General features: G+C 44.1%; 1 protein-coding gene across 1 annotated transcript in view; it reads right to left on the reverse strand.

Moving 5' to 3' along the window:
- Nucleotides 1-10,017: 10,017 nt before the first annotated feature.
- INO80C (INO80 complex subunit C) overlaps nucleotides 10,018-23,498 on the reverse strand; it is a 102,562-nt gene continuing 89,081 nt past the window's right edge. The window contains exon 4 of the mRNA XM_073678488.1: nucleotides 10,018-10,535. Coding sequence (XP_073534589.1) covers nucleotides 10,404-10,535 — 132 coding nt within the window. The 3' untranslated portion in view covers nucleotides 10,018-10,403. The remainder of the gene's footprint in view (nucleotides 10,536-23,498) is intronic.

A 23,498-nucleotide genomic window follows, 5' to 3' on the forward strand; every position in this document is an offset into this window, starting at 1 on the left:
GAATTAGAGAAGCATCACATGATTTTTCAAACAGTGCCAATACTTTTGTCCACCCCCTTTTTTAGGTTTGGTGTAGAATTATATCCAATTTGGCTTTAGGACAATTCTTTTTGTGTTTTTTCATTGAAGACAAATTAAATGAAGATAATAATACCAAAGAATTTGTGATTGCAATCATTTTCAGGAAGAAACTGAGTATTATCTGACAGAATTGCAGGGGTGCCAATACTTTTGGCCACCACTGTATAAGAGATCAGAACACGGTTTTATATTGTAACTTACAGCTGACATTCTTTCTGATTAAATTGTTCATTTTTCCCGTCTTTTCCATCTGGCCCATACCGACACGACAACTCCTCCATCCAGGACTTAGTCTCAGGTCTGCAGAGATCACAACAAAGACACATTTGACTCTTTACATTTCAGGCCCTGTCCCCATCTATTCCCAACCTGCACAAACTCCTCATCCTGATGATACTCCAATGCTGAGCGACTGCCATATGTGTTCCTATTACTGCACCTGCTGTGCGTCCTCTAGATGGTTAAACAAACCCCTAGAATATAGTAATGCCGTGTGCAAGTGCCCTAGAAAACAGTGCCCACATTTTGCCCACTAGAAAGTAATAATGCCCTCTGTATGCCCCTTTGACAGTCATAATAACCTGAGTTCCCCTATAACGATAACTGCCCACTTAACATTTAATAATGTCCTGAGTCTCCCCCATGTACAGCTCCCCTCTACACAGTATGATGCTCTCCTATACACAGTATAATGCTCCCTCACTGTATAGTACTCCCCACACTCAGTATGCTGACCCCTTAGTAGCCTCCAAACCGATGGCTCCAACACTGTATGATGGCCCCCACACTGAACAAAGACCCCACATTATTTCCCACACTGTATGATGGCCCCCACACTGTGCCAAGACCCCACATTATCTCCCACACTGTATGACTCTAACTGTAATCCCCACACTGTATAAATAGCCTACATATAGTATAATGCACCAGATAGTCCATCATATAGTATAATCCCCTCATAGGCAGAGTCTGTAGCATAACCCCCCCCACAGGTAGTCTGTAGCATAATCCCCCCCCCCCCCATAGGCAGCCTGTAGCATAATCTCTCCCCCATAGTCAGTCTGTAGCAAAATCCCCCCCATAGACAGTCTGTAGCATAATCCCCCCCATAGGCAGTCGGTAGTATAATATCCCCCCCATAGGCAGTCTGTAGCATAATCCCGCCCCATAGGCAGTCTGCAGTATAATCCCTCCCATAGGCAGTCTGTAGTATAATCTCCTCCCCCCATAGGCAGTCTGTAGAATAATCTCCCCCACATAGGCAGTATGTAGTATAATCTCCTCCCCCATAGGCAGTCTGTAGCATAATCTCCTCCCCCACATAGGCAGTCTGTAGCATAATCTCCTCCCCCACATAGGCAGTCTGTAGTATAATCTCACCCCCATAGGCAGTCTGTAGCATAATCTCCCCTCCATAGGCAGTTAGTAGTATAATCTCCCCCCCATAGTCTGTAGTATAATCTCACCCCCCATAGCCAGTCTGTAGTATAATCTCCTCCCCCCCATAAGAAAAGTATGTAGCATAATATCCCCCCCAATAGGAAAAATAAATAAATAAACACAGTACTCCCCTCTCCTCCTCATTCCTTCACTGCTCCGAGCGCCCGGCCCGGCGCGCTAGGTGATGACGTCATTGACGTCAGACGCAGAGGGGGGACTGATGGGAGAGGGAGCGTCGCGCTCCTTCTCTCATCAGTTAACTTGTGGCGGTGACGGGCGAGGGTGAAGGGCCCCCTCCCCCCTGCTCAAGGGCCGCATATCGGCCGCCGGGCAGTGCAGGGACATCCAGTCTCCCTGCTCTGCCCGGAATGTAACTGTAAAGGCGTGCTGCGCACTCCGATACAGTTACAGTAGCGTAGCTCCGGGCGGGCCCCCTCAAAGTGCGGGCGACCACCCCCTCTGCCTCCGCGGTAGCTACGCTACTGATTGAAGGGAAGCCTTTTGGATCTTCATTCTCTGGCTCCAAAAGGTTTAAACAGAGACTATGATCTCTTTTCCTTTATATTAATTAATATAATTCGGCAAATGAGTTAACCTTAATTGTGTAAGATTTATATATATATACATACACACTGCTCGAAAAAATGAAGGGAACAGTTAAACAACAGAATATAACTCCAAGTACATCAAACTTCTGTGAAATCAAACTATCCACTTAGGAAGCAACACTGATTGACAATCAATTTCACATGCTGTTGTGCAAATGGAATAGACAATAGATGGAAATTATTGGCAATTATCAAGACACCCTCAATAAAGGAGTGGTTCTGCAGGTGTGGACCACAGACCACATCTCAGCACCAATGCTTTCTGGCTGATGTTTAGGTCACTTTTGAATGTTGGTTGTGCTTTCACACTCGTGGTAGCATGAGACGGACTCTACAACCCACAGAAGTTGCTCAGGTAGTGAACCTCATCCAGGATGGCACATTAATGCGAGCTGTGGCAAGAAGGTTTGCGGTGTCTGTCAGCGTAGTGTCCAGAGGCTGGAGGCACTACCAGGACACAGGCCAGTATGCCAGGAGACATGGAGGGGGCCGTAGGAGGGCAACAACCCAGCAGCAGGACCGCTAACTTCACCTCTGTGCAAGGAGGAACAGGAGGAGCACTGCCAGAGCCCTGCAAAATGATCTCCAGCAGGCCACAAATGTGCATGTGTCTGCACAAACGGTTAGAAACCAACTCCATGAGGGTGGTATGAGGGCCCGACGTCCACAGATGGGGGTTGTGCTCACAGCCCAACACCGTGCAGGACGCTTTGCATTCGTCACAGAACACCAGGATTGGCAAAGTCGCCACTGGCGCCCTGTGCTCTTTACAGATGAAAGCAGGGTCACACTGAGCACATGTGACAGACGTGACAGAGTCTGGAGATGCCGTGGAGAGCGATCTGCTGCCTGCAACATCCTTTAGCATGACCGGTTTGGCAGTGGGTCAGTAATGGTGTGGGGAGGCATTTCTTTGGAGGGCCGCACAGCCCTCCATGTGCTCGCCAGAGGTCGCCTGACTGCCATTAGGTACCAAGATGAGATCCTCAGACCCCTTGTAAGACCATATGCTGGTGCGGTTGGCCCTGGGTTCCTACTAATGCAGCACAATGCCAGACCTCATGTGGCTGGAGTGTATCAGCAATTCCTGCAAGATGAAGGCATTGAAGCTATGGACTGGCCCGTCAGTTCCCCAGACCTGAATCTGATTGAGCACATCTGGGACATCATGTCTCGCTCCGTTCACCACAGACTGTCCAGGAGTTGGCGGATGCTTTAGTCCAGGTCTGGGAGGAGATCCAATAGGAGACCATCCGCAACCTCATCAGGAGCATGCCCAGGCATTGTAGGGAGGCCATACAGGCACATGGAGGCCACACACAATACTGAGCCTCATTTTGACTTGTTTTAAGTGTAACATCCCTGGCGGCGTGCTTGCATGGTGCACCACCTCCCACCATGCAAGACCGCAATCTTACCTGTCAGTCCATGCTGCACTCTTTGCTCCAGTAGCTGCTGTGTCCATGTCTCTTGTCTGATTGCTTATGGCGTCGGCGCGGCTTTCTGCTTGTTTCTTATAGCTACTGTGTGCACAGTCCAAATGCGTCCCCAGCCTATTGCTGTGAGTCACTGGATACTTAAACCCCCTCCACCCAGTAGGAGGTGCCTGAGCAACACTTTCACTCAGTTTGTCTTTCGCAACTGAGTTGCCCGTTCCTGTCCTGTATCTAGTCTGTTCCCGCCACCCTGGGGGCTGAGTACCCAGGCTCATTCCTGTTTCTAGTTCCCGGTTCAGTTCCTGTCTGAACAGTGTCCTAGCCCGTTACTTGTTTCTCTCTTTGTCCGTACCTTCCCTTTTCCTGCAGTGTCTGAACCTGCACCTAACTCCAACTCGTTGTCTCTGTACTTCTGTTTGTGAGTTTTGTGTCCACTCACTACTTCATTGTAAGTACCTTGTGTGTATCTAGTTCTGCTTGTCCCCTTTCCCTGCCTCCGTATCTACCTCCTGTGTTTTAACCATCTTCCTGTATTTTCCAGTCTGTTCCATGTGAACAGAGCCCTGTCCTGTCTGCCTGCACCTTCTGCTCTGTTCTGCTCGGCTTGTTCACCGCAACTGCGGTTTTGCTCCGCTCTGCTTGTTCACTGCACCTGCGGTTTTGCTCCGCTCTGCTTGTTCACCGCACCTGCGGTTTTGCTCCGCTCTGCTTGTTCACCGCACCTGTGGTTTTGCTCCGCTCTGCTCGTTCACCGCACCTGCGGTTTTGCTCCGCTCTGCTTGCTCACCGCACCTGTGGTTCTGCTCTGCTTGTTCACCGCTCCTGCGTTTTTTCTCCGCTCTGCTTGTTCACTGCACCTGCGGTTTTGCTCCGCTCTGCTGGTTCACCGCTCCTGCGGTTTTGCTCTGCTAGTCCACCGCACCTGCGGCTCTGTTCCTGTATCCCAGTCTGTACTGGTCCCTATCTGTCCTGTGTTCATACCTGCCAGTCTGCATTCCAGCCGTGCCTGTCAGCACCCGCCTGTCTGCATACCAGCTGTGCCTGCCAGTGCCCACCTGCCTTCATACCAGCCGTGCATGCTAAGTACCCACCTGCCATCATACCAGCCGTGCCTGCCAGTGCCCACCTGCCTTCATACCAGCTAACCTGCCTGTTCCTGCATTCCCCGGTGTGGGTCAACAGCTGTGACCGGGGTCTGACCTGTAGTAGCACCTGGTCCCTCTGCTCAGTTCCTCCCTGGTTCACGGAGTCGACAGAGCCGCCGTGCGACCTTGGTCGGACCGGGTTGATACTTAGTTACACCCCTCCAGGCACCCCTCGGTTCATGGTCCAGTGGGATCACTAATCACACTCACGCCAGTCAGTCCGGGCGCGAGGGTAACATTAAGGACATTACATCAAAGTTGGATCAGCCTGTAGTGTGTTTTTCCACTTTAATTTTGGGGGTGACTCCTAATCCAGGCCTCCATTGGTTAATAAATTTGATTTCCCTTGATGATTTTTGTGTGATTTTGTTGTCAGCACATTCAACTTTGTACAGAACAAAGTATTCACTGAGAATATTTCATTCAAAAAGTATTCAATGAGAATATTTCATTCATTCAGATCTAGGATATGTTATTTGAGTGTTCCCTTTATTTTTTTGAGAAGTATATATGGTATGGCCATTTGTATACATTGTATATAACATGAGATGTTCCATCATTACCATTACTGTCATTGTCATGCTTCAATACATGTGACTTGTATGCAATTTTTCTCTTGTTTTCAGAGCCAGATATAATTGATTACTGGTCCATTTCTATGGACGCACATTAAGATTCCCTTTGATTCATGGTGCACCTAGTGTTTCCTTCTACAAGCCTACCCATGACTGCTGTAATTCATGTATTCACCTGCCCTTCCTGCGTTCCACACTGGTGGATCGCATGCTTCCTGTCTAATGACATGCATGCCGAGTATACGAGGACCTTACAGCCACACCTTTCCATTAGACACCGTGTATTTCACCCACGTCATTGGGAGTAACGTCACATCTGGTGACACTGCAGATACCTCCATCTGATTGGTAGCACACAATGGGTTTGTCCCATCCCCCAGCCTGTTTATGCCCGACCCCACACAGAAGGAACGGCGCCTTCAGAATCAAGCGGTACCGCATGCATCACACCACCTCCTACATTGATATTCATGAATACAGGTATGTTATATTTACGTGGTATTTACTTCCAGATATATACTCTTTCCCATGGTGCTTCTTTCTATGGTGGTTTCACTTACCTTTCATGTATTTAATACCCACAGATGATATACAGGTGCATCTCACAAAATTAGAATATCATCAAAAAGTTAACTTGTTTCAGTTCTTCAATACAAAAAGTGAAACTCATATATTATATAGAGTCATTACAAACAGAGTGATCTATTTCAAGCGTTTATTTCGGTTAATGTTGATGATTATGGATTACAGCCAATGAAAACACAAAAGTCATTATCTCACTTATGTTGAACTGCTAGTAAAATTTTCAAAAGTCTATATCCGCCTGAGTGCCAAGTTTTTGCTACATATAGTGTCAGATACAGTTCTGGAAGATTTTTGAAAGGCCGTCACCGTTGATTGACTAGATTCTCATCTCTGGTGGGATTTAAAGGCGATAGCAGCACACAAGCATTTGTTAACTTGAGTCTCTTGGCTATAAGAAAAAAAATGTTTTTGCATTACCATATTCATTAAACTTTTTTTTTAATTTTTCCGCTGACAGAGCTGTGTGACGGCTTGATTTTTTGCAAAATTAGATGATATTTTCAGTCATACCATTTTTATTTACATTCGACTTTTTGATCACATTTTATTTTGATTGTGGTCTGATTAAATAAAAATAAAAAAACAAACTGTTTTACGTGTTCCCCATGTGGGTTAAGTGATGTCACAGTTTTAGGGCTTGTTCACACATTGTTTTTACACATGTAAAAAAAATAGTATTGGACACATTTTTTCTGCCAAGACTGGCTTTTCGTGCAGAAAAGACCATTGCAAATACTCAACATGTACACACACATACCCGAACCGTTCAGGCTGTTCCATAGAAAGTTATATAAAAGAAAAGAGTACTATTTTTGTTTACTTCTGTTTTTACATAAAGGGTATAAAAAATTTCTTTATTTTGTACCCTTGTTTCTTAGTCCCACTATGGAACTTTAATATTCAATAGTCTGATCACTGGGTTAATATTCACGTATTGCACTGCAAGTATATATGAGGTTGTTCAATTTGGTAAAGTTGTCTTCATACTTCCTTGCTGCTTGGAAGCAGGTACAACCATTTGAGTGACAGTTCTGGTGAGTAGCTCCATCCTGCTACCTCACATTAACAGTCTGCAGATGTTTGTCCCGAGTCTACACTTTTATATATATATTTGTGCACACATACACATATATACACTGCTCAAAAAAATAAAGGGAACACTTAGAACATGACTTCAAGTAAATCAAACTTCTGAGAAATCAAACTGTCCACTTAGGAAGAAACACTGATTGACAATCAATTTCACATGCTGTTGTGCAAATGGAATAGACAATAGATGGAAATTATAGGCAATTATCAAGACACACTCAATAAAGGAGTGGTTCTGCAGGTGGGGACCACAGACCACATCTCAGCACCAATGCTTTCTGGCTGATATTTTGGTCACTTTTGAATGTTGGTTGTGCTTTCACACTCGTGGTAGCATGAGACGGACTCTACAACCCACAGAAGTTGCTCAGGTAGTGAACCTCATCCAGGATGGCACATTAATGCGAGCTGTGGCAAGAAGGTTTGCTGTGTCTGTCAGCGTAGTGTCCAGAGGCTGGAGGCGCTACCAGGAGACAGGCCAGTACACCAGGAGACATGGAGGGGGCCGTAGGAGGGCAACAACCCAGCAGCAGGACCGCTAACTTCACCTCTGTGCAAGGAGGAACAGGAGGAGCACTGCCAGAGCCCTGCAAAATGACCTCCAGCAGGCCACAAATGTGCATGTGTCTGCACAAACGGTTAGAAACCAACTCCATGAGGGTGGTATGAGGGCCCGACGTCCACAGATGGGGGTTGTGCTCACAGCCCAACACCGTGCAGGACGCTTTGCATTTGCCACAGAACACCAGGATTGGCAAAGTCGCCTCTGGCGCCCTGTGCTCTTCACAGATGAAAGCAGGGTCACACTGAGCACATGTGACAGACGTGACAGAGTCTGGAGACGCCGTGGAGAGCGATCTGCTGCCTGCAACATCCTTTAGCATGACCGGTTTGGCAGTGGGTCAGTAATGGTGTGGGGAGGCATTTCTTTGGAGGGCCGCACAGCCCTCCATGTGCGCGTCAGAGGTAGCCTGACTGCCATTAGGTACCGAGATGAGATCCTCAGACCCCTTGTGAGACCATATGCTGGTGCGGTTGGCCCTGGGTTCCTACTAATGCAGGACAATGCCAGACCTCATGTGGCTGGAGTGTGTCAGCAGTTCCTGCAAGATGAAGGCATTGAAGCTATGGACTGGCCTGCCCGTTCCCCAGACCTGAATCCGATTGAGCACATCTGGGAAATCATGTCTCGCTCCATCCACCAATGTCACATTGCACCACAGACTGTCCAGGAGTTAGCGGATGCTTTAGTCCTGGTCTGGGAGGAGATCCCACAGGAGACCATCCGCAACATCAGGAGGATGCCCAGGCATTGTAGGGAGGTCATACAGGCACGTGGAGGCCACACACAATACTGAGCCTCATTTTGACTTGTTTTAAGGACATTACATCAAAGTTGGATCAGCCTGTAGTGTGTTTTTCCACTTTAATTTTGGGGGTGACTCCAAATCCAGGCCATTGGTTAATAAATTTGATTTCCATTGATGATTTTTTGTGATTTTGTTGTCAGCACATTCAACTTTGTACAGAACAAAGTATTCAATGATAATATTTCATTCATTCAGATCTAGGATATGTTATTTGAGTATTCCCTTTATTTTTTTGAGTAGTGTATATATTAGCTATTGAACCCGTTCTACACCCGGGTGGTGAGCATTTTTATTGGTATATAGTCTCTCATGCTGGTAGGTGCTGCTCCCATCCTGTCCCCACAGTCCTATCCTGGTATACATGGAACCCTTCACCCCCAATCCTGGTATGCACAGCACTCCTCATCCCTATCCTGGTATGCACAGTACCCCAGCCCTCATCCTGGTATGGATGGTACCCTCCATCCCTGTCCTGGAATGCATGGCACTCCATCCCTCATCCTGGTATACATGGTACCCCTCATCCCTATCCTGGTATGTATGGAACCCCTCATCCCTATCCTGGTATTCAGAGCCCCCCCACATCCCCAATCCTGCTATGCATGGCACCCCTCATTCCAAATCTGGTGTACATGGCACCCCTCATTCCAAATCTGGTGTACATTACACCCCTCATCCCAATCCTGGTATGCATGGCTCCCTCATCCCTATCCTGGTATGCATGGTACCCCTCATCCCTATCCAGGTATGTATGGCACCACTCATCCCTATCCAGGTATGTATGACACCACTCATCCCTATCCTGGTATGTATGGCACCACTCATCCCTATTCTGGTATGCATGGCACCCCTCTTCCTTCAATCCTGGTATGCATGGTCCCCTCACCCCCCAATCCTGGTATGCGTGGTCCCCTCACCCCCCAATCCTGGTATGCGTGGTCCCCTCACCCCCCAATCCTGGTATGCATGGTACCCCTCATCCCACAATCCTGATAGGCATGGTACCCCTCATCCCTATTCTGGTATGCATGGCACCCCATCCCTATCCTGGTATGCATGGTACCACATCCCTATTCTGGTATGCATGGCACCCCTCACCCCCCCCCCCCCAATCCTGGTATATATGGCTCCCCATTCCTCATCCTGGTATGCTTGGTACCCCTCATCCTGGTATGTTTGGCACCCCTCATCCCTTTCACGCTGCACACATACAAAAAAATAAACACTTATACTCGCCTTTCTTCCCTGTGCTCCAGCGCTGCGGTGTCCTGTTCTGCCGGAGACCGGGGAGGAGTGCCGTGCCGGAGTACGTGCGTGCTTATACAGCGCCATTTTTCTGAAGACACACTGCAAAAGTGTCTTCAGTAAAATGGCGCCGGATAGCGCTATGCGCAGGTTCCGACACCTCACTTCTGCCTCGGTCTCCAGCGAAGAGAGGCGCCGCGGCAACGCTCCTCCCGGTCAGGTAAGTATGCAAGTACGGCGACGGAGATCTCGGTATGCGTTCAGTGTCTAGGCATACCGTGATCTCCAGCGCCATACACACTCCTCTTACCTGTAACAGCTCCATGAGTGCTTCTGTCTGGAGCCAGACTGCGCAGGCGTATCGCGCTTGCACAGTTTATAAAGGCTTCAGAGACACGCCTCTCCCGTTATATTATAGATATGTATGCATCTCTCAATACAAGTATCTTAAATGACTTTATTGTAGAAATATTATAAAGGCAATAAACATTTATAGTACAAAAACAAACTACATCATGTGGTTTTTAGATACACATTTTTGATTAATCAATTTCTTCAAATTCTTTGCACAGGCAGCCAATAAAGGTAAATTATTATATTCCCCACAAGATAAGAATTTAAATAGAAAATATGCTTCATAACTTATTACAATATAAAACACCTTGTAGCTGCCCATGGCCACCACTATTGGGAATGTGGGAGTTTACCACTTTTGAACTTCAGTGTGAATTTAATCCAAGGATAACAAATTAGGATTTGAGAGGATAATCTACTCCAACAAATTCTTGTTTTCACGTTAAACTAAAAGTTGGAATACAAATAATTATTGTTATGGTACTATGCTGGTCGCTTTTCTGAGAGCCAAATATCCAGTGATAACATCTGTGGGAAGCATTCTGATGTAATTGAACTCCTCTATTGTACTGAACCGTAGCTTGGTTTGTGGGTCTGTATAACTGGCCTAGGAAACAAAAAGGAGAACCACTAATAAAAAGGAAAATAACAGCTTATACTTCAATTTTATTCATCCTCTCAAATAGATACAAACAGTAGAAGGTCACAGACACTTGTCCTAGCTGCTGCATCACATAATTATTTGTACAGCGCTTCAGAGACAGATTGGGCGTTTAAAGAAGTTGCCCACTACTTTTTATTGATGCCCTATCCATAGAATAGGGCATCAATGTTTGATCGGCCAGAAGTGCTTACTTGCGGTGCTTGGCCGTCTAGCTGTAGGGGCAGCCCCGGGGTACTACACATCCGCCTTCCATTGAATTGAATAGGGTGGTGGAAGTGAAGGGCATCAATGAAAAAGTAGTGGATAACTTCTTTAAGATTCGATTGTTTGCAACTAGAATTTTTTTTATTTGTGTTAGTGCTAGTGAAATGGTTTTCAGTTAAGCTGAGTTAACATCTGGGCCAAAGGGTCTGTTCAGAAACAATCATTGCAAAGGTCATCATATCTGACAGCTGGACAACAGTGGCATAGCATATGATGGATAAGAGTGACTTTTGTTCATAACTAAATGTATTTATCATCATATACACATACATAATAGCCCAGAGGCATATTGAACTGCAACATGCTCCAAAACAACTGCAGAACTGGAACAGAAAAAAAATACAGTGTATTAACAGATGAATTCCTACTAACACTGAATCTAATCATTAAATATATATTATCAGTAAAACCAAGATACAGCTAGAGTGAACTAAACTTATGGGATACACAATGACTAGTGTATCTGCAGTATTTAGTGACTCAGATTCAGTGCACGGTTATTGTCCCCCATTTATACAGAATTACTGCTTCCTTTCACAGAACAGTAAGGGAAAGAACATTTGATCATCATTGTAGATACAGATTCATAGAATGTTAGAGTTGGAAGGGACCTCTAGGGTCATCTGGTCCAACCCCATGCTCAATGCAGGATTCACTAAACCATCTCAGACAGATGTCTTTCCAGCCTTTGTTTGAAGACTTCCATTGAAAAAGAACTAACCACCTCTCGTGACAGCCTGTTCCACTTGCTAATCACCCTAACTGTCAAAAAGTTTTTTTCTAATATCTAATCTGTATCTTCTCCCATTCAGTTTCATCCCATTACTTTGTCTTTCTTTGTGCAAGTGAGAATAAAGATGATCCTTCTGCAATGTGACAGCCCTTGAGATATTTGTAGACAGCTATTAAGTTTCCTCTCAGTCTTCTCTTTTGCAAGCTAAACATTCCCAATCCCCTAACCGTTCCTCATAAGACATTGTTTGCAGACTGGTCACCATCTTGGTCGCTCTTCTCTGAACTTTTTTTTATTTTTTTAAGATCTGGTGCCCAGAGCTGGTAGAGGTTGAAGTCGATATACTTGTGTTTTCTTTCAATTCTAAAGCAAAAATATTACATCTACTAATGCTATTTACTTGCAAATCATCTGCAGGCAAATTGCATTAAAAAAGTGTAGCTGCCAGGAGAAAATTAACTACTCCTCCCAGAAGCTGCCAGCTTTCAGTCACGCAGGTATGCCGGCGTGACTATAGTCGCTGCTCACAGAACAGAGAGATGACCAAGTGCCAGCTCTCAGTAAAAGTGCCAGGGAGTGCAAACAGCCACCTCTCACAGTAAGTAGTGACTGTAGCCGCAGCAGCATGCCATTATAGCTGAAAGCTGGTAACTCCATTGAGGAATAAAGTTAATTTTCTCCTGGTAGCTGTGCTTTCAGCATGACCAGGCACCTTTATAATGCAATTTTTCTACAGATTAACCCATTGTTTGAAGGTAAAAAGTGTTATCTAAAGTTACAGGCTCACTTTAACACCGCTCATGACATAATGTAAAACTTCTGTCATATGCTGACTCCCTGACATTGATGCAGGCTCACAGGCCGAGCCTGCATCTTTCCCCGCTGATGCACCGTTATGTATATCACAAGCGATCGGATGATTGCAGCTTCAAGTCAGATACGTCCTATCTTTAATGTAGCACCGTGACTTCAGTCGTGGTGATCGCATTCAGTTACCTGCTTGCAGCAGGGCACTGGGAGGCTCAATTCTGAACAGCCAATCACAGCATTTCTCAGGGTTTCAGGCAATCAGATTGCCTGAAACACTGATGCCCAGTTTATGATCAGTGCTGTAAGGCTGGAACCTAGCAACACCAGGGTCAGCCCTGATTGATGCGATCGGATGAGGACGTCGATAGCACCAATCAGAGTGCATAGACGCGGTCTGAACTCTCAGTGACCACTCTGCACTTCCTCATTCCAGGTTCTAGATATGAGGAGAGCGGTCACTTAGACTTCTGTTGCGCTGTGCTAGGCCTTGTGGTGCTACAGACTTTCAAGCCTGTGCCATCACTGCTAGTGTTCCTGCTGCTGCTGTAGAATACTGCGTTCCTGATCTTTCCTAATATGTCCTAATCCACCCCCATTCCCCTCTTCCTCCCCGGCCCACCTCTCTTTCTGCCGCCGAGTGCTGATCAGTACTTGATCGCTCGTTTTTTTTTGGCAGTTTTGTTCTTTTTCGTGCGACCTGCAGCTGCCAAGCGTTTATTAGTGATGCAAAATCACAGATCTGCACTCGTGCTCGCTGTTTTCCAGGACTTTTTTCATCCCTGTTTACTGCCCCCTTTGCACCACCTCCGTGCGTGCATCCTGCAGCCGCCGAGCGCTGATCATTCACGCAAATCACTGATCTGCACTCGTGCTCACTGTATTCCAGGACTTTTTTTTTGTCCGTTTATCCCCTTCTCCCCCGTGTGTGTGTCCTACAGCTGCCGATCAGGCGCACACCACTGATTAGCACCAGTGGTTGCCTTTGGCAAGGACTTTTTTTTTTCCCCCAGTCTATTTTTATTTTTATTTTCATCCCCTTTTTGCACCATAAACGTGCGTGCGCACTACAACCGTTGAGCGCTGATCACTGATGCACATCAGTGATCGGCCTCTGGTTGCTTTTTGTGAGAAAAGAATTGAGTACCACAGTATTGTTTACTGAATTGAGTCAGATAGTTGCGGACATAACTTTTTATTTACGGATACCCGTTTAGTAAGTTTGTTTTATATTTTACCAAATTTTTATATATTTTTTCTCTTTTTTTTATTTAGAAAAGTTTACACCAAGCACTTGCACACAAACACCTAAATAAAATTTGTTACACAAATGCTGTCCCGCTTGTCCCAATCACCGTATTCAGCGGAGGAGGCATATGCCTTTCTTGCCTCTGACACTGATAGTGAAGGAGAGGATCCCACCATCCTTTATTTTTCCTCCTCGCCCTTTTCCGCAAGTGACAATGAACCGCCACGCAGACCTCAGAACAGAAAATGAAACAGCGCCCACCATTACTGACCCCATATGAACATCAAAGATTATGAGCCACTGATTGCTGATTTTGTGGCTCAATCAAGAATAAAATTTGACACCACTGGCCTCACAAAAATTGAAAGTTTTCTCTGGACCACCTTGAGGTTTACAAAATCCTCAAACAACAAATTTGTACGCCCAGCTATTTTTGGCACAAATCATAATTTCCCAACTGGACTCCTGCAGACGCAGTAGAAATTATGACGTTTTGGGGCCTGGTCCTTCACATGGGGTTAGTGAAGAAGCAAGAACTTCAACTCCACTGTTCCGCAAGGCTGTGAACCGTAAACGTTTTGAGGCTATCCAAAAAGGTCTTCCCCGAGATGACCACAACTTTTCAAAGTTCGGCCAGTCATCATTGATCACTTCAACAAGTTTGCTGAGGTGTACGTGTCCCAAAGGGAAATCTGCGTGGATGAGTCCTTAATCCATTTCAAGGGGAGAACCGTATTCCAGGAATACCTCTCAGGTCCGAAATTAACCCCTTTACCCCCCAGGGTGGTTTGCACGTTAATGACCAGGCCAATTTTTAGATGAGCAGGCCAATTTTTACAATTCTGACCACTGTCACTTTATGAGGTTATTACTCTGAAACGCTTCAACGGATCCCACTGATTCTGAGACTGTTTTTTCATGACATATTGTCCTTCATGACAGTGGTAAAATTTCTTCGATAACTCTTGCGTTTATTTGTGAAAAAAATTGAAAATTTGGCGAAAATTTTGAAAATTTTACAATTTTCAAAATTTGAATTTTTATTCCGTTAAATCAGAGAGATATGTTACACAAAATAGTTAATAAATAACATTTCCCACATGTCTACTTTACATCAGCACAATTTGAAGTGACTTTGAGGGGCCTTTATGACAGAAAATACCCAAAAGTGACACCATTCTAAAAACTGCACCCCTCAAGGTGCTCAAAACCACATTCAAGAAGTTTATTTTCACAGGAATTTTTGGAATGGGGAAGAAAAAAATTAAAATTTTACTTTTTTCACATAAATGTTACTTTAGACCCCAATTATTTTTATTTTTGCAGGGGTAACAAGAAAAAATGGACCCCAAAATTTGTTGTGCAATTTCTCCTGAGCACGCAGATACCCCATAAGTGGGGAAAAAACACTGTCTGGGCGCACGGCAGGGCTCAGAAGGGAAGGAGCGCCATTTTACTTTTTGAATGTAAAATTTGCTTGAATAATTAGCGGACGCCATGTTGCATTTGGAGAGCCCCTGATGTGCCTAAGCAGTGGAAATAAGTGATACCATTTTGGAAACTAGACCCCTCAGAGAACTTATCTAGATGTGTGGTGAGCACCTTGAACCCCCAGGTGCTTCACAGAAGTTTATAATATGGAGCCGTGAAAATAAAATTTTCACATTTTTCCAACAAAAGTGTTCTTCAGCCCCAGTTTTGCATTTCCATAAGGGTAACAGGAGAAATTGTACCATGAAACTTGTTGTGCAATCTCTCCTGAGTAAGCAGATACCCCATATGTGGGGGGAAAACCACTGCTTGGGCATACGGCAGGGTTCGGAAGGGAAGGAGCGCCATTTGACTTTTTGAATGTAAAATTTGCTTGAATAATTAGCGAACGCCATGTTGCATTTGGAGAGCCCCTGATGTGCCTAAATAGTGGAAACCCCCCACAATTGACTCCATTTTGGAAACTAGAACCCTCAAGGATTTTATCAAGGGGTATAGTGTACATTTTGAACCCAGAGGTAAGACAGAATTTGATAACATTAGATCATATTTAATAAGGTTGTCATTAGTCTTGAGCGCAAGTGCTCGGTACTTGAGTCTGCATTGGGTATGCACCATGTATCACGGGTGCTCGAGTGACATGCTCGAGTCCCTGCCCTGCATGTTTCACGGTTGTTAGACACCCAAAAAAAAAAACATGCGGGGATTGCTCGTGCATGGCAGGCGATCCCAGCAACGTTTTTTGGGCCGCGAAGCATATGGGGCAGAGACTCAAGCATGTCACTCGAGCACCTGCGATACTCAGTGCATACCCAAGCACACGATGCAAACTCAAGTAGCGAGGACTTGCGCTCAACACTGGTCGCCATATTGTCGTTATTTTTTTTTTCTTTAGTTTTGAAAAAATTCCCAACCCCAACCCTAATACAACCCTAACCCTAGAGTTTATTTTTTTTACACTGTTCCTCGTGCGGTATAAGTGATTAGACGACTTTATTCTTTGGGTCGGTGCGATTACAGTGATACCAGATTCATATAGGGTTTTTATGATAGACAACTGTCACACACTAAGGGTATGTGCCCACGTAGCGTTTTACAAGCGTATTTGCTGCGGAATTTCCGCAGCGTAAACGCTTGTGAAACGCTTGGTAATCCGTCCCCCATGGTCCCCAATGAGAATCCGCAATTTCAATGCCCATGCTGCGGATTGTTCCGCAGCGTGTTTGATGCGCTCAAAAATCCGCAGCATGTCCATTCATTTTGCGCTTACGTATGCGGAATTGCCTTGTCAATGCAATAAACGCAAGGCAATTAATCATGTCCCAAATGCTTCTAAAACGCGCGAAAAACACTTGCCAAATTCTGCAAGCGTTTTTCCGGGAAAGGACATGCAGAAATGAAGCAGAAGTTTTCTGCTTCATTTCTGCAACGTGGGCACATTAGCCTAAAAGACACTTTTTTTTGCAAAGACTAGTTTTTGCATCGCCATATTTTGAGAGCTATAATTTTTCCATATTTTGGCCGACAGACACGTGACGGCTTGTTTTTAGCAGGACAAGTTGACATTTTTATTGGTACCATTTTCAGCCACGTGACATTTTTTTGATCGCTTTCTATTCCGATTTTTGGGAGGCAGAATAAACAAAAACCAGCAATTCAAAAATAGTTTTTTTTTTTTTTTTTTTATGCTGTTCCGCGTGTGGTAAAATTGATAAGGCAGCTTTATTCTTCAGGTCAGTACGTTTACAGCGGTACTGCATTTATATATTTTTTCTATGTTTTGGCGCTTTTACACAATAAAAACTATTTTCTAGAAAAAATATTTTTTATGTAGCGCTTTATTCTGAGAGCTGTAACTTTTATTTTTTGGATGATAGAGCTGTGTGGCGACTTTTTTGCGGGACATGATGACATTTTCAGCGGTACCATTTTTATTTACATTCTTCTTTTTGATCGCGTGTTATTCCATTTTTTGTTTGGCGGTATGATAAAGAATTGTTTTTTGCTTCGTTTTGGGACAGTTTTAGAGGTCAGGTCGTTCAGGACGCGACAATACCAAATGTGTGTACTTTTATTGGTTTATTTTTTTTTTTTCATAATAAATAAATATTATGGGTTCTATAGATTTTTATTTTTTTGTGGATTATTTTTTTCATTTTTTTTTTTTATATTTTTACAATTTTTATTTTTTATTTTTATTTTTTTTCACTTTTCTACTGTTTTTTTTTTTACTCTTATACATTGTCCCACTATGGGTCTTTCACTTTTTGCAGCCTAATCGGCTGCATGGCAGAGAGAGCAGCAGCTTCCTTTGTCATGCAGCCTGTCAGCGCTGCACACAGGGGAGACATTGCATCCGGTTGTCATGACAACATCCGGAAGCCGCCGCAGATGTCGCTGGACGCCGGCAGGAGAGGTGAGTATAGCGATCACCTCCCCCCTTGCCACCGACTTCGATCGCAGCATTGAAGGGGTTAATGTGCAGGGAGCGGTGTGGGAAAGTTCCCTGCACATAGCACCGGGTGTCAGCTGTAACAATCAGCTGACACCCAGCGGCGATCGCCCTGCACCACGCGTAATAGTACGTAGCTGGCCCTATAGGCCCAGCTAAGTACCATTACTGACAAGGTCGTAAAAGGGTTAAACTCTACAAGCTGTGCGAGAGTACCTCAGGGTACACCCACAGGTTTAGAGTTGATAAAGGGAAGGAAACCCGGATTCAATCCCCTGAATGTACCCCCTATCCTGGGAGTGAGTGGGAAAACTTGTGTGGGATCTGGCACACCCACTGCTGGATCAAGGTTATCACCTCTACGTACATAACTTATACCAGAATCTCACTCTTAAAGTTCTTCTCTGAGCAAGCTACAGCAGCCTGCGGTACTGTCTGAAAAATCAGAAAGGCCTCCCTAAGACGCTAATTGGGCAGCAGCTCAGAAAGGGTGAAAGCAGAGCCCAATTTAGCGATAACATGCTGGTGGTCACGTAAAAGGACAAGAGGGATGTCCTTTTCTTGACCACCATACATGGTGATGGCAGCACCCTCACTAATGTACGAGGTATCTCTACACAGGTCACCAAACCAGACTGTGTACTGGTGTACAACAAGAACATGGGGGGTTGATCTCTCTAATCAAGTCCTCCAGTCGTACAGATCCATGAGAAAAGCTAAAGGTGTGGTAAGAGAAGCTGGTCATAGCACATAGTACAGATGGCACTATACAATTCTTTCGTGCTATCACAATGTACAGGCCAGACAGGTACATCGTACCTTAAGTTCCAGAAGATAGTGATTATGGCCCTAATATTTGGCAGTCAGGAAGGAGCGGAAACCTGTATTTCCGGAACGGAAGGTGCTCGTATCGTACCAGGCCAAAATTTTCCCAGGAAGGTCCTTGAAGCCAGAACGAAAAGACGGTCACAAAAGAGGTGCCGAGTATGTTACAGAAGGGATATAATCAAGGACACAACTTATCAATGCGACATCTGTCACGACAAACCTGGCCTGTGTATAAAAGAATGTTTCAGACTGTACCACACATCCATGGACTGCTAAATTCATTTCTAACTTATACAACTCATGTATGCCAACCTGATGTACAATACACAACTCACATATGCCAACCTGATGCACTCTACACAACTTACGTAAGCCACTACATTATAAAATTCACATACCAAGAAACACTAGATCAGTTCCAAAATGGGGTCACTTGTGAGGGGTTTATACAGCAGGGGCTCTACAAACGCGACATGATGCCCATGTACCATTCCATCAAAGTCTGCATTCCAAAAACAGTAGATTTCCTCCACAGATGAGGAAATTGGTGTACTCAGGAGAAATAGCACAATAGATTTTGGGATCCATTTTCTCCTGTTAAAATTTGGGATGAAAATAACATTTTTGTGAAAAAAAAAAGTGATTTCTTTATTTTCACGGCTCAACATTATAAACTTGTGTGAAGCACCTGGGGGTTCAAGGTGCTCACAACAAAACTAGGTAAGTTCCCTGAGGGGTCTAGTTTCCAGAATGGTGTTTCCACTGTTTGGGCACATCAGGGGCTCTTTAAATACGACATAGGTACACCAATTTTTCCAGCAAATATTACATTCAAAAAGTCAAACAGCGCTCCATTTTTTTTTTTTTTAGGGACCACATCACGTTTGAAGTGACTTTGAAGGGTCTATATGACAGAAAATATCCCAAAGTCACACAATTCTAAAAACTGCACCACTCAATGTGCTTTAACCACATTCAAGAAGTTTATTATTAACCATTCAGGTGCTTCACTGGAATTAATGGAATGTGGAATGAAGAAATGAACATTTAACTTTTTTTCACAAAAATATTACTTTAGGCTCAATTTTTTTTGACTTTAACAAGACTAACAGGAGAAAATGGACCACAAAATGTGTTGTCCAATTTCTCCTGAACACGCCAATGCCTCATATCTGGGGAAAAAACACTGTTTGGGTGTACAGAAGAGCTCAGAAAAGGAGCGCCATTTGACTTTTTGAATGTAAAATTTGCTGGAATAATTAGCGAAAGCCATGTCATATTTGAAAAGCCCCTGATGTGCCTAACCAGTGGAAACCCCCCACAAGTGACACCATTCTGTAAACTAGACCCCACAGGGAACTTTCCTAGATTTGTGAGCACCTTCAACCCCCAGGTGCTTCACTAAAGTTTATAATGTTGAGCCGTAAAAAGAAAGAAATCCCAATTTTCCACAAAAAAGTTTTTTTTTCTGCCCCTAATTTTACATTTTCACTAGGGTAAAAGGAGAAACTGCACCATAAAATTTGTTGTGCATTTTCTCCTACATACACTGATACCCAATATGTAGGCAAAAACTACTGTTTGGGCGCACGGCAGGGCTCAGAAAGAAAGTAGTGACGTTTTGGAATGCTGATTCTGATGGTATGGTCTGGTGGCTGTCATGTCATGTTTGGAGAGCCCCTGTGGAAAATTCCCACAAGTGACCCCATTTTCGAAGCTAGACCCCTCAAGGAATTTACAGTTGTGCTCATAAGTTTACATACCCAGGCAGAATTTTTCATTATTTGGCCTTGTTTCAGAGAATATGAATGATAACAAAACAAACTTTTTCTCCACTCATGGTTATTGGTTGGGTGAAGCCATTTATTGACAAATTACTGTGTTTTCTCTTTTTAAATCTTAATGACAACCAAAAACAAATGACCCTGACCAAAAGTTCACATACCCTGGTGATTTTGGCCTGATAACATGCACAGAATTTGACACAAATGGGTCTGAATGGCTACTAAAGGTAACATCCTTACCAGTGACCTGTTTGCATGAAATCAGTGAGTGTGCATAAAAGCCGAGTGAGTTTCTGGGATCCAGACAGACTCTTGCATCTTTCATCCAGCCACTGACGTTTCTGGGTTGTGAGTCATGGGAAAAGCAAAAGATTTGTCAACGGATCTACGCGAAAAGGTAGTTGAACTGTATAACACAGGAAATGGATACAAAAAGTTATCCAAGGAATTGATAATGCCAGTCAGCAACGTTCAAACTGATTAACAACTGGAAAATCAAGGGCTCTGTAAAAACCAAACCACGGTCAGGTAGACCAACAAAAATTTCAGCCACAACTGCCAGGAAAATTGTTCGGGATGCAAAGAAAAACCCACAAACAACATCAGCTGAAATTCAGGACTCTCTAGCGGTATGGCTGTTTCAATATGCACAATAAGGAGGCAAATGAAGAAAAATGGGCTGCATGGTCGAGTTGCCAGAAAATTTAACTTTTTGGCCACAACCATAAACGTTACATTTGGAGAGAGGTCAACAAGACCTATCACGAAAGCACGGAGGTGGATCGCTGATGTTTTGTGGATGTGTGAGCTACAAAAGGCATGGGAAACTTGGTAAAAGTTGAAGGAAAGATGAATGCAGCACATTATCAGCAAATACTGGAGGCAAATTTGCACTCATCAGCCCGGAAGCTGAGCATGGGACGTACTTGGACGTTCCAACATGACAACCAAAACACAAGGCCAAGTTGACCTGTCATTGGCTACAGCAGAACAAAGTGAAGGTTGTGGAGTGGCCATCTCAGTCTCCTGACCTCAATATTATTGAGCCACTCTGGGGCAATCTCAAGCGCGCAGTTCATGCTAGACAGCCCTGGAATTTTACAGGAACTGGAGGCTTTTTGCCAAGAAGAATGGGCAGTTTTACCATCTGAGAAAATAAAGAACCTCATCCACAACTACCACAAAAGACTTCAAGCTGTCATTGATGTTAGAGGGGGCAATACATGGTAGTAAGAACTGGGGTATGTGAACTTTTGATCAGGGTCATTTGGATGTTTTTAGTTGTCATTAAGATTTAAAAAGAGAAAACACAGTATTTTGACAATAAATGGCTTCACCCAACCAATAACCATGAGAGGAGAAAGTTTTTTTGTTATCATTTATATTCTCTGAAACAAGGCCAAGAAAGGAAAAATTCTGCCAGGGTATGTAAACTTTTGAGCACAACTGTATCTAGATGTGTGGTATGCACCACTAACCCACAGGTGCTTCACAAAATTTTAGAATGTTGATCTGTGAAAATGAAAAAAAAATATATTTTTCCCACAAAAATGTCGTTTTAGCCTAAAATTTTATTCATTTTCACGAGGATAGCAGGAAAAAATGGACCCCAAAGTTTGTTGTGCAATTTCTCCTGAGTACACAGATACCCCATATGTGGTCGAAAACTACTTTTGAGGCACAGTGCAAAGCTCAGAAGGCAAGAAGCGCCATATTGGAGTTCAGATTTTGATGGACTAATTTGAGGGTACCATGTCACACTGGCAGAGTCCCTGAGGTGCCAGAACAGCAGAACTCCCCATAAGAGACCCCATTTTACAACCTACATCTCAATGAATTCATCTAGGGGTGCAGTGATCATATTGACACCACAGGTGGGTCACAGAATTTTATTCCATTTAGCCCCAGATTTTAATTTTCACACTGGGAAATGGGTAAAAATGGCACCAAAATGTGTCTCACAATTTCTGCTGAATGTAGAAATACCCCATATGTGGCTGTACAGTACTGCTTAGCCACACGGCAGGACTCGGGAGGGACTGAGAGCCCTTTGCCTCCTGGAGCAGATTTTTCTAGAGTAGTTGAAGACTCCATTTACAGAGCCCCTAGGTGCTAGAAGAGCAGAATCCCCCTCAAGTGACACTATCTTAGAATTTATACCTCTTTGTGAATTTATCTACTGGTGTAGTGACTATTTTGACTCCATGGGTCTTTTCCAGAAACAAGCAGCAGTGGATATGGCTGAGTGAAAATTGCAAACTGCGGTTGTAGTGACCAGTGTGTTTTAGTGACCAGTACGTTATACCCAGCTCGTGCTTCTGGAGACATGCATCCGTAAATAAGGTGGGCTCTCATCGCTACAGAAATGCCAAACATGTAGACTCCAACTGTGGTTTAGGCACACTGGGGCTCAGAAGAGAGGGGGGCATTTGGTTTTGGGAAAGCAGAATTTGCTAAAAAAAATTAAAAAAAATCTCTCATTATTCTGGCATTTGGCAAATATTAAAAATGATAGTAATCCTAATTGATCTAAAACATGAAAGGTTTATTCAGATTTCATGTCAGATATTGAGAAACACATGGGCTGATCGCATATAAAACATAGGGATGCTATGCTTTACAAGCTGTCATCACTGCACTGACAAACTTGATACAACATGCACTGCGCAAGATCTATCAAGTTTTCTAGCTCTAGTACCTGGATGTTGTCATGACGATATTGGGTCACCACGGCAATGATCGCTACCCCACGATTACATCACGAGGGAGCTGATCAACGGGTAGAGGGGACTTCCTTCCTCTGACTGCTCTCTAAATATTGTGATCGATTTTGATCGCAGCATTTAGGGGGTTAAAGTGCCGGGAGTGGTAACGCCCCGCTCCAGGCACTGTGTGCCGGGTGTCAGCTGTCAGAATCTGCTGACATCCAGCAGCGGTTGCACGCGCATTGCCTCAGTGTGTGCAAAATCACCTGGACGTATCCATAAGTCTATGGTCATTAAGTATCAGACGACCTGGACATTTTATTAAGTCCAAGGTCGTAACATCTTAACATTCTGGGAAGTGATCCTGACACATACGCAAACTTCTCAAAAATAAAAAAAAGCAGTACAGTTTTTTCTTTTTTCCTAAACAGAAAACATAGGCTAAGGTTAATCTAGATACTTGTGAATGACTTGTCTATTCAGGTTTTAGTTGACTTGCCATTTTGTTGTCTGTCATGTAGATTTCTTCTTCCCCACTGATATTGTTCCTCTAGCACAGACTGCATTTCCATGAAAAAACAGGCAGTGCAATG

Source organism: Phyllobates terribilis, unplaced genomic scaffold (assembly GCF_046119375.1).
Source record: "Phyllobates terribilis strain yellow unplaced genomic scaffold, ASM4611937v1 Scaffold_4__5_contigs__length_816908805, whole genome shotgun sequence".
Lineage (NCBI taxonomy): Eukaryota > Metazoa > Chordata > Amphibia > Anura > Dendrobatidae > Phyllobates > Phyllobates terribilis.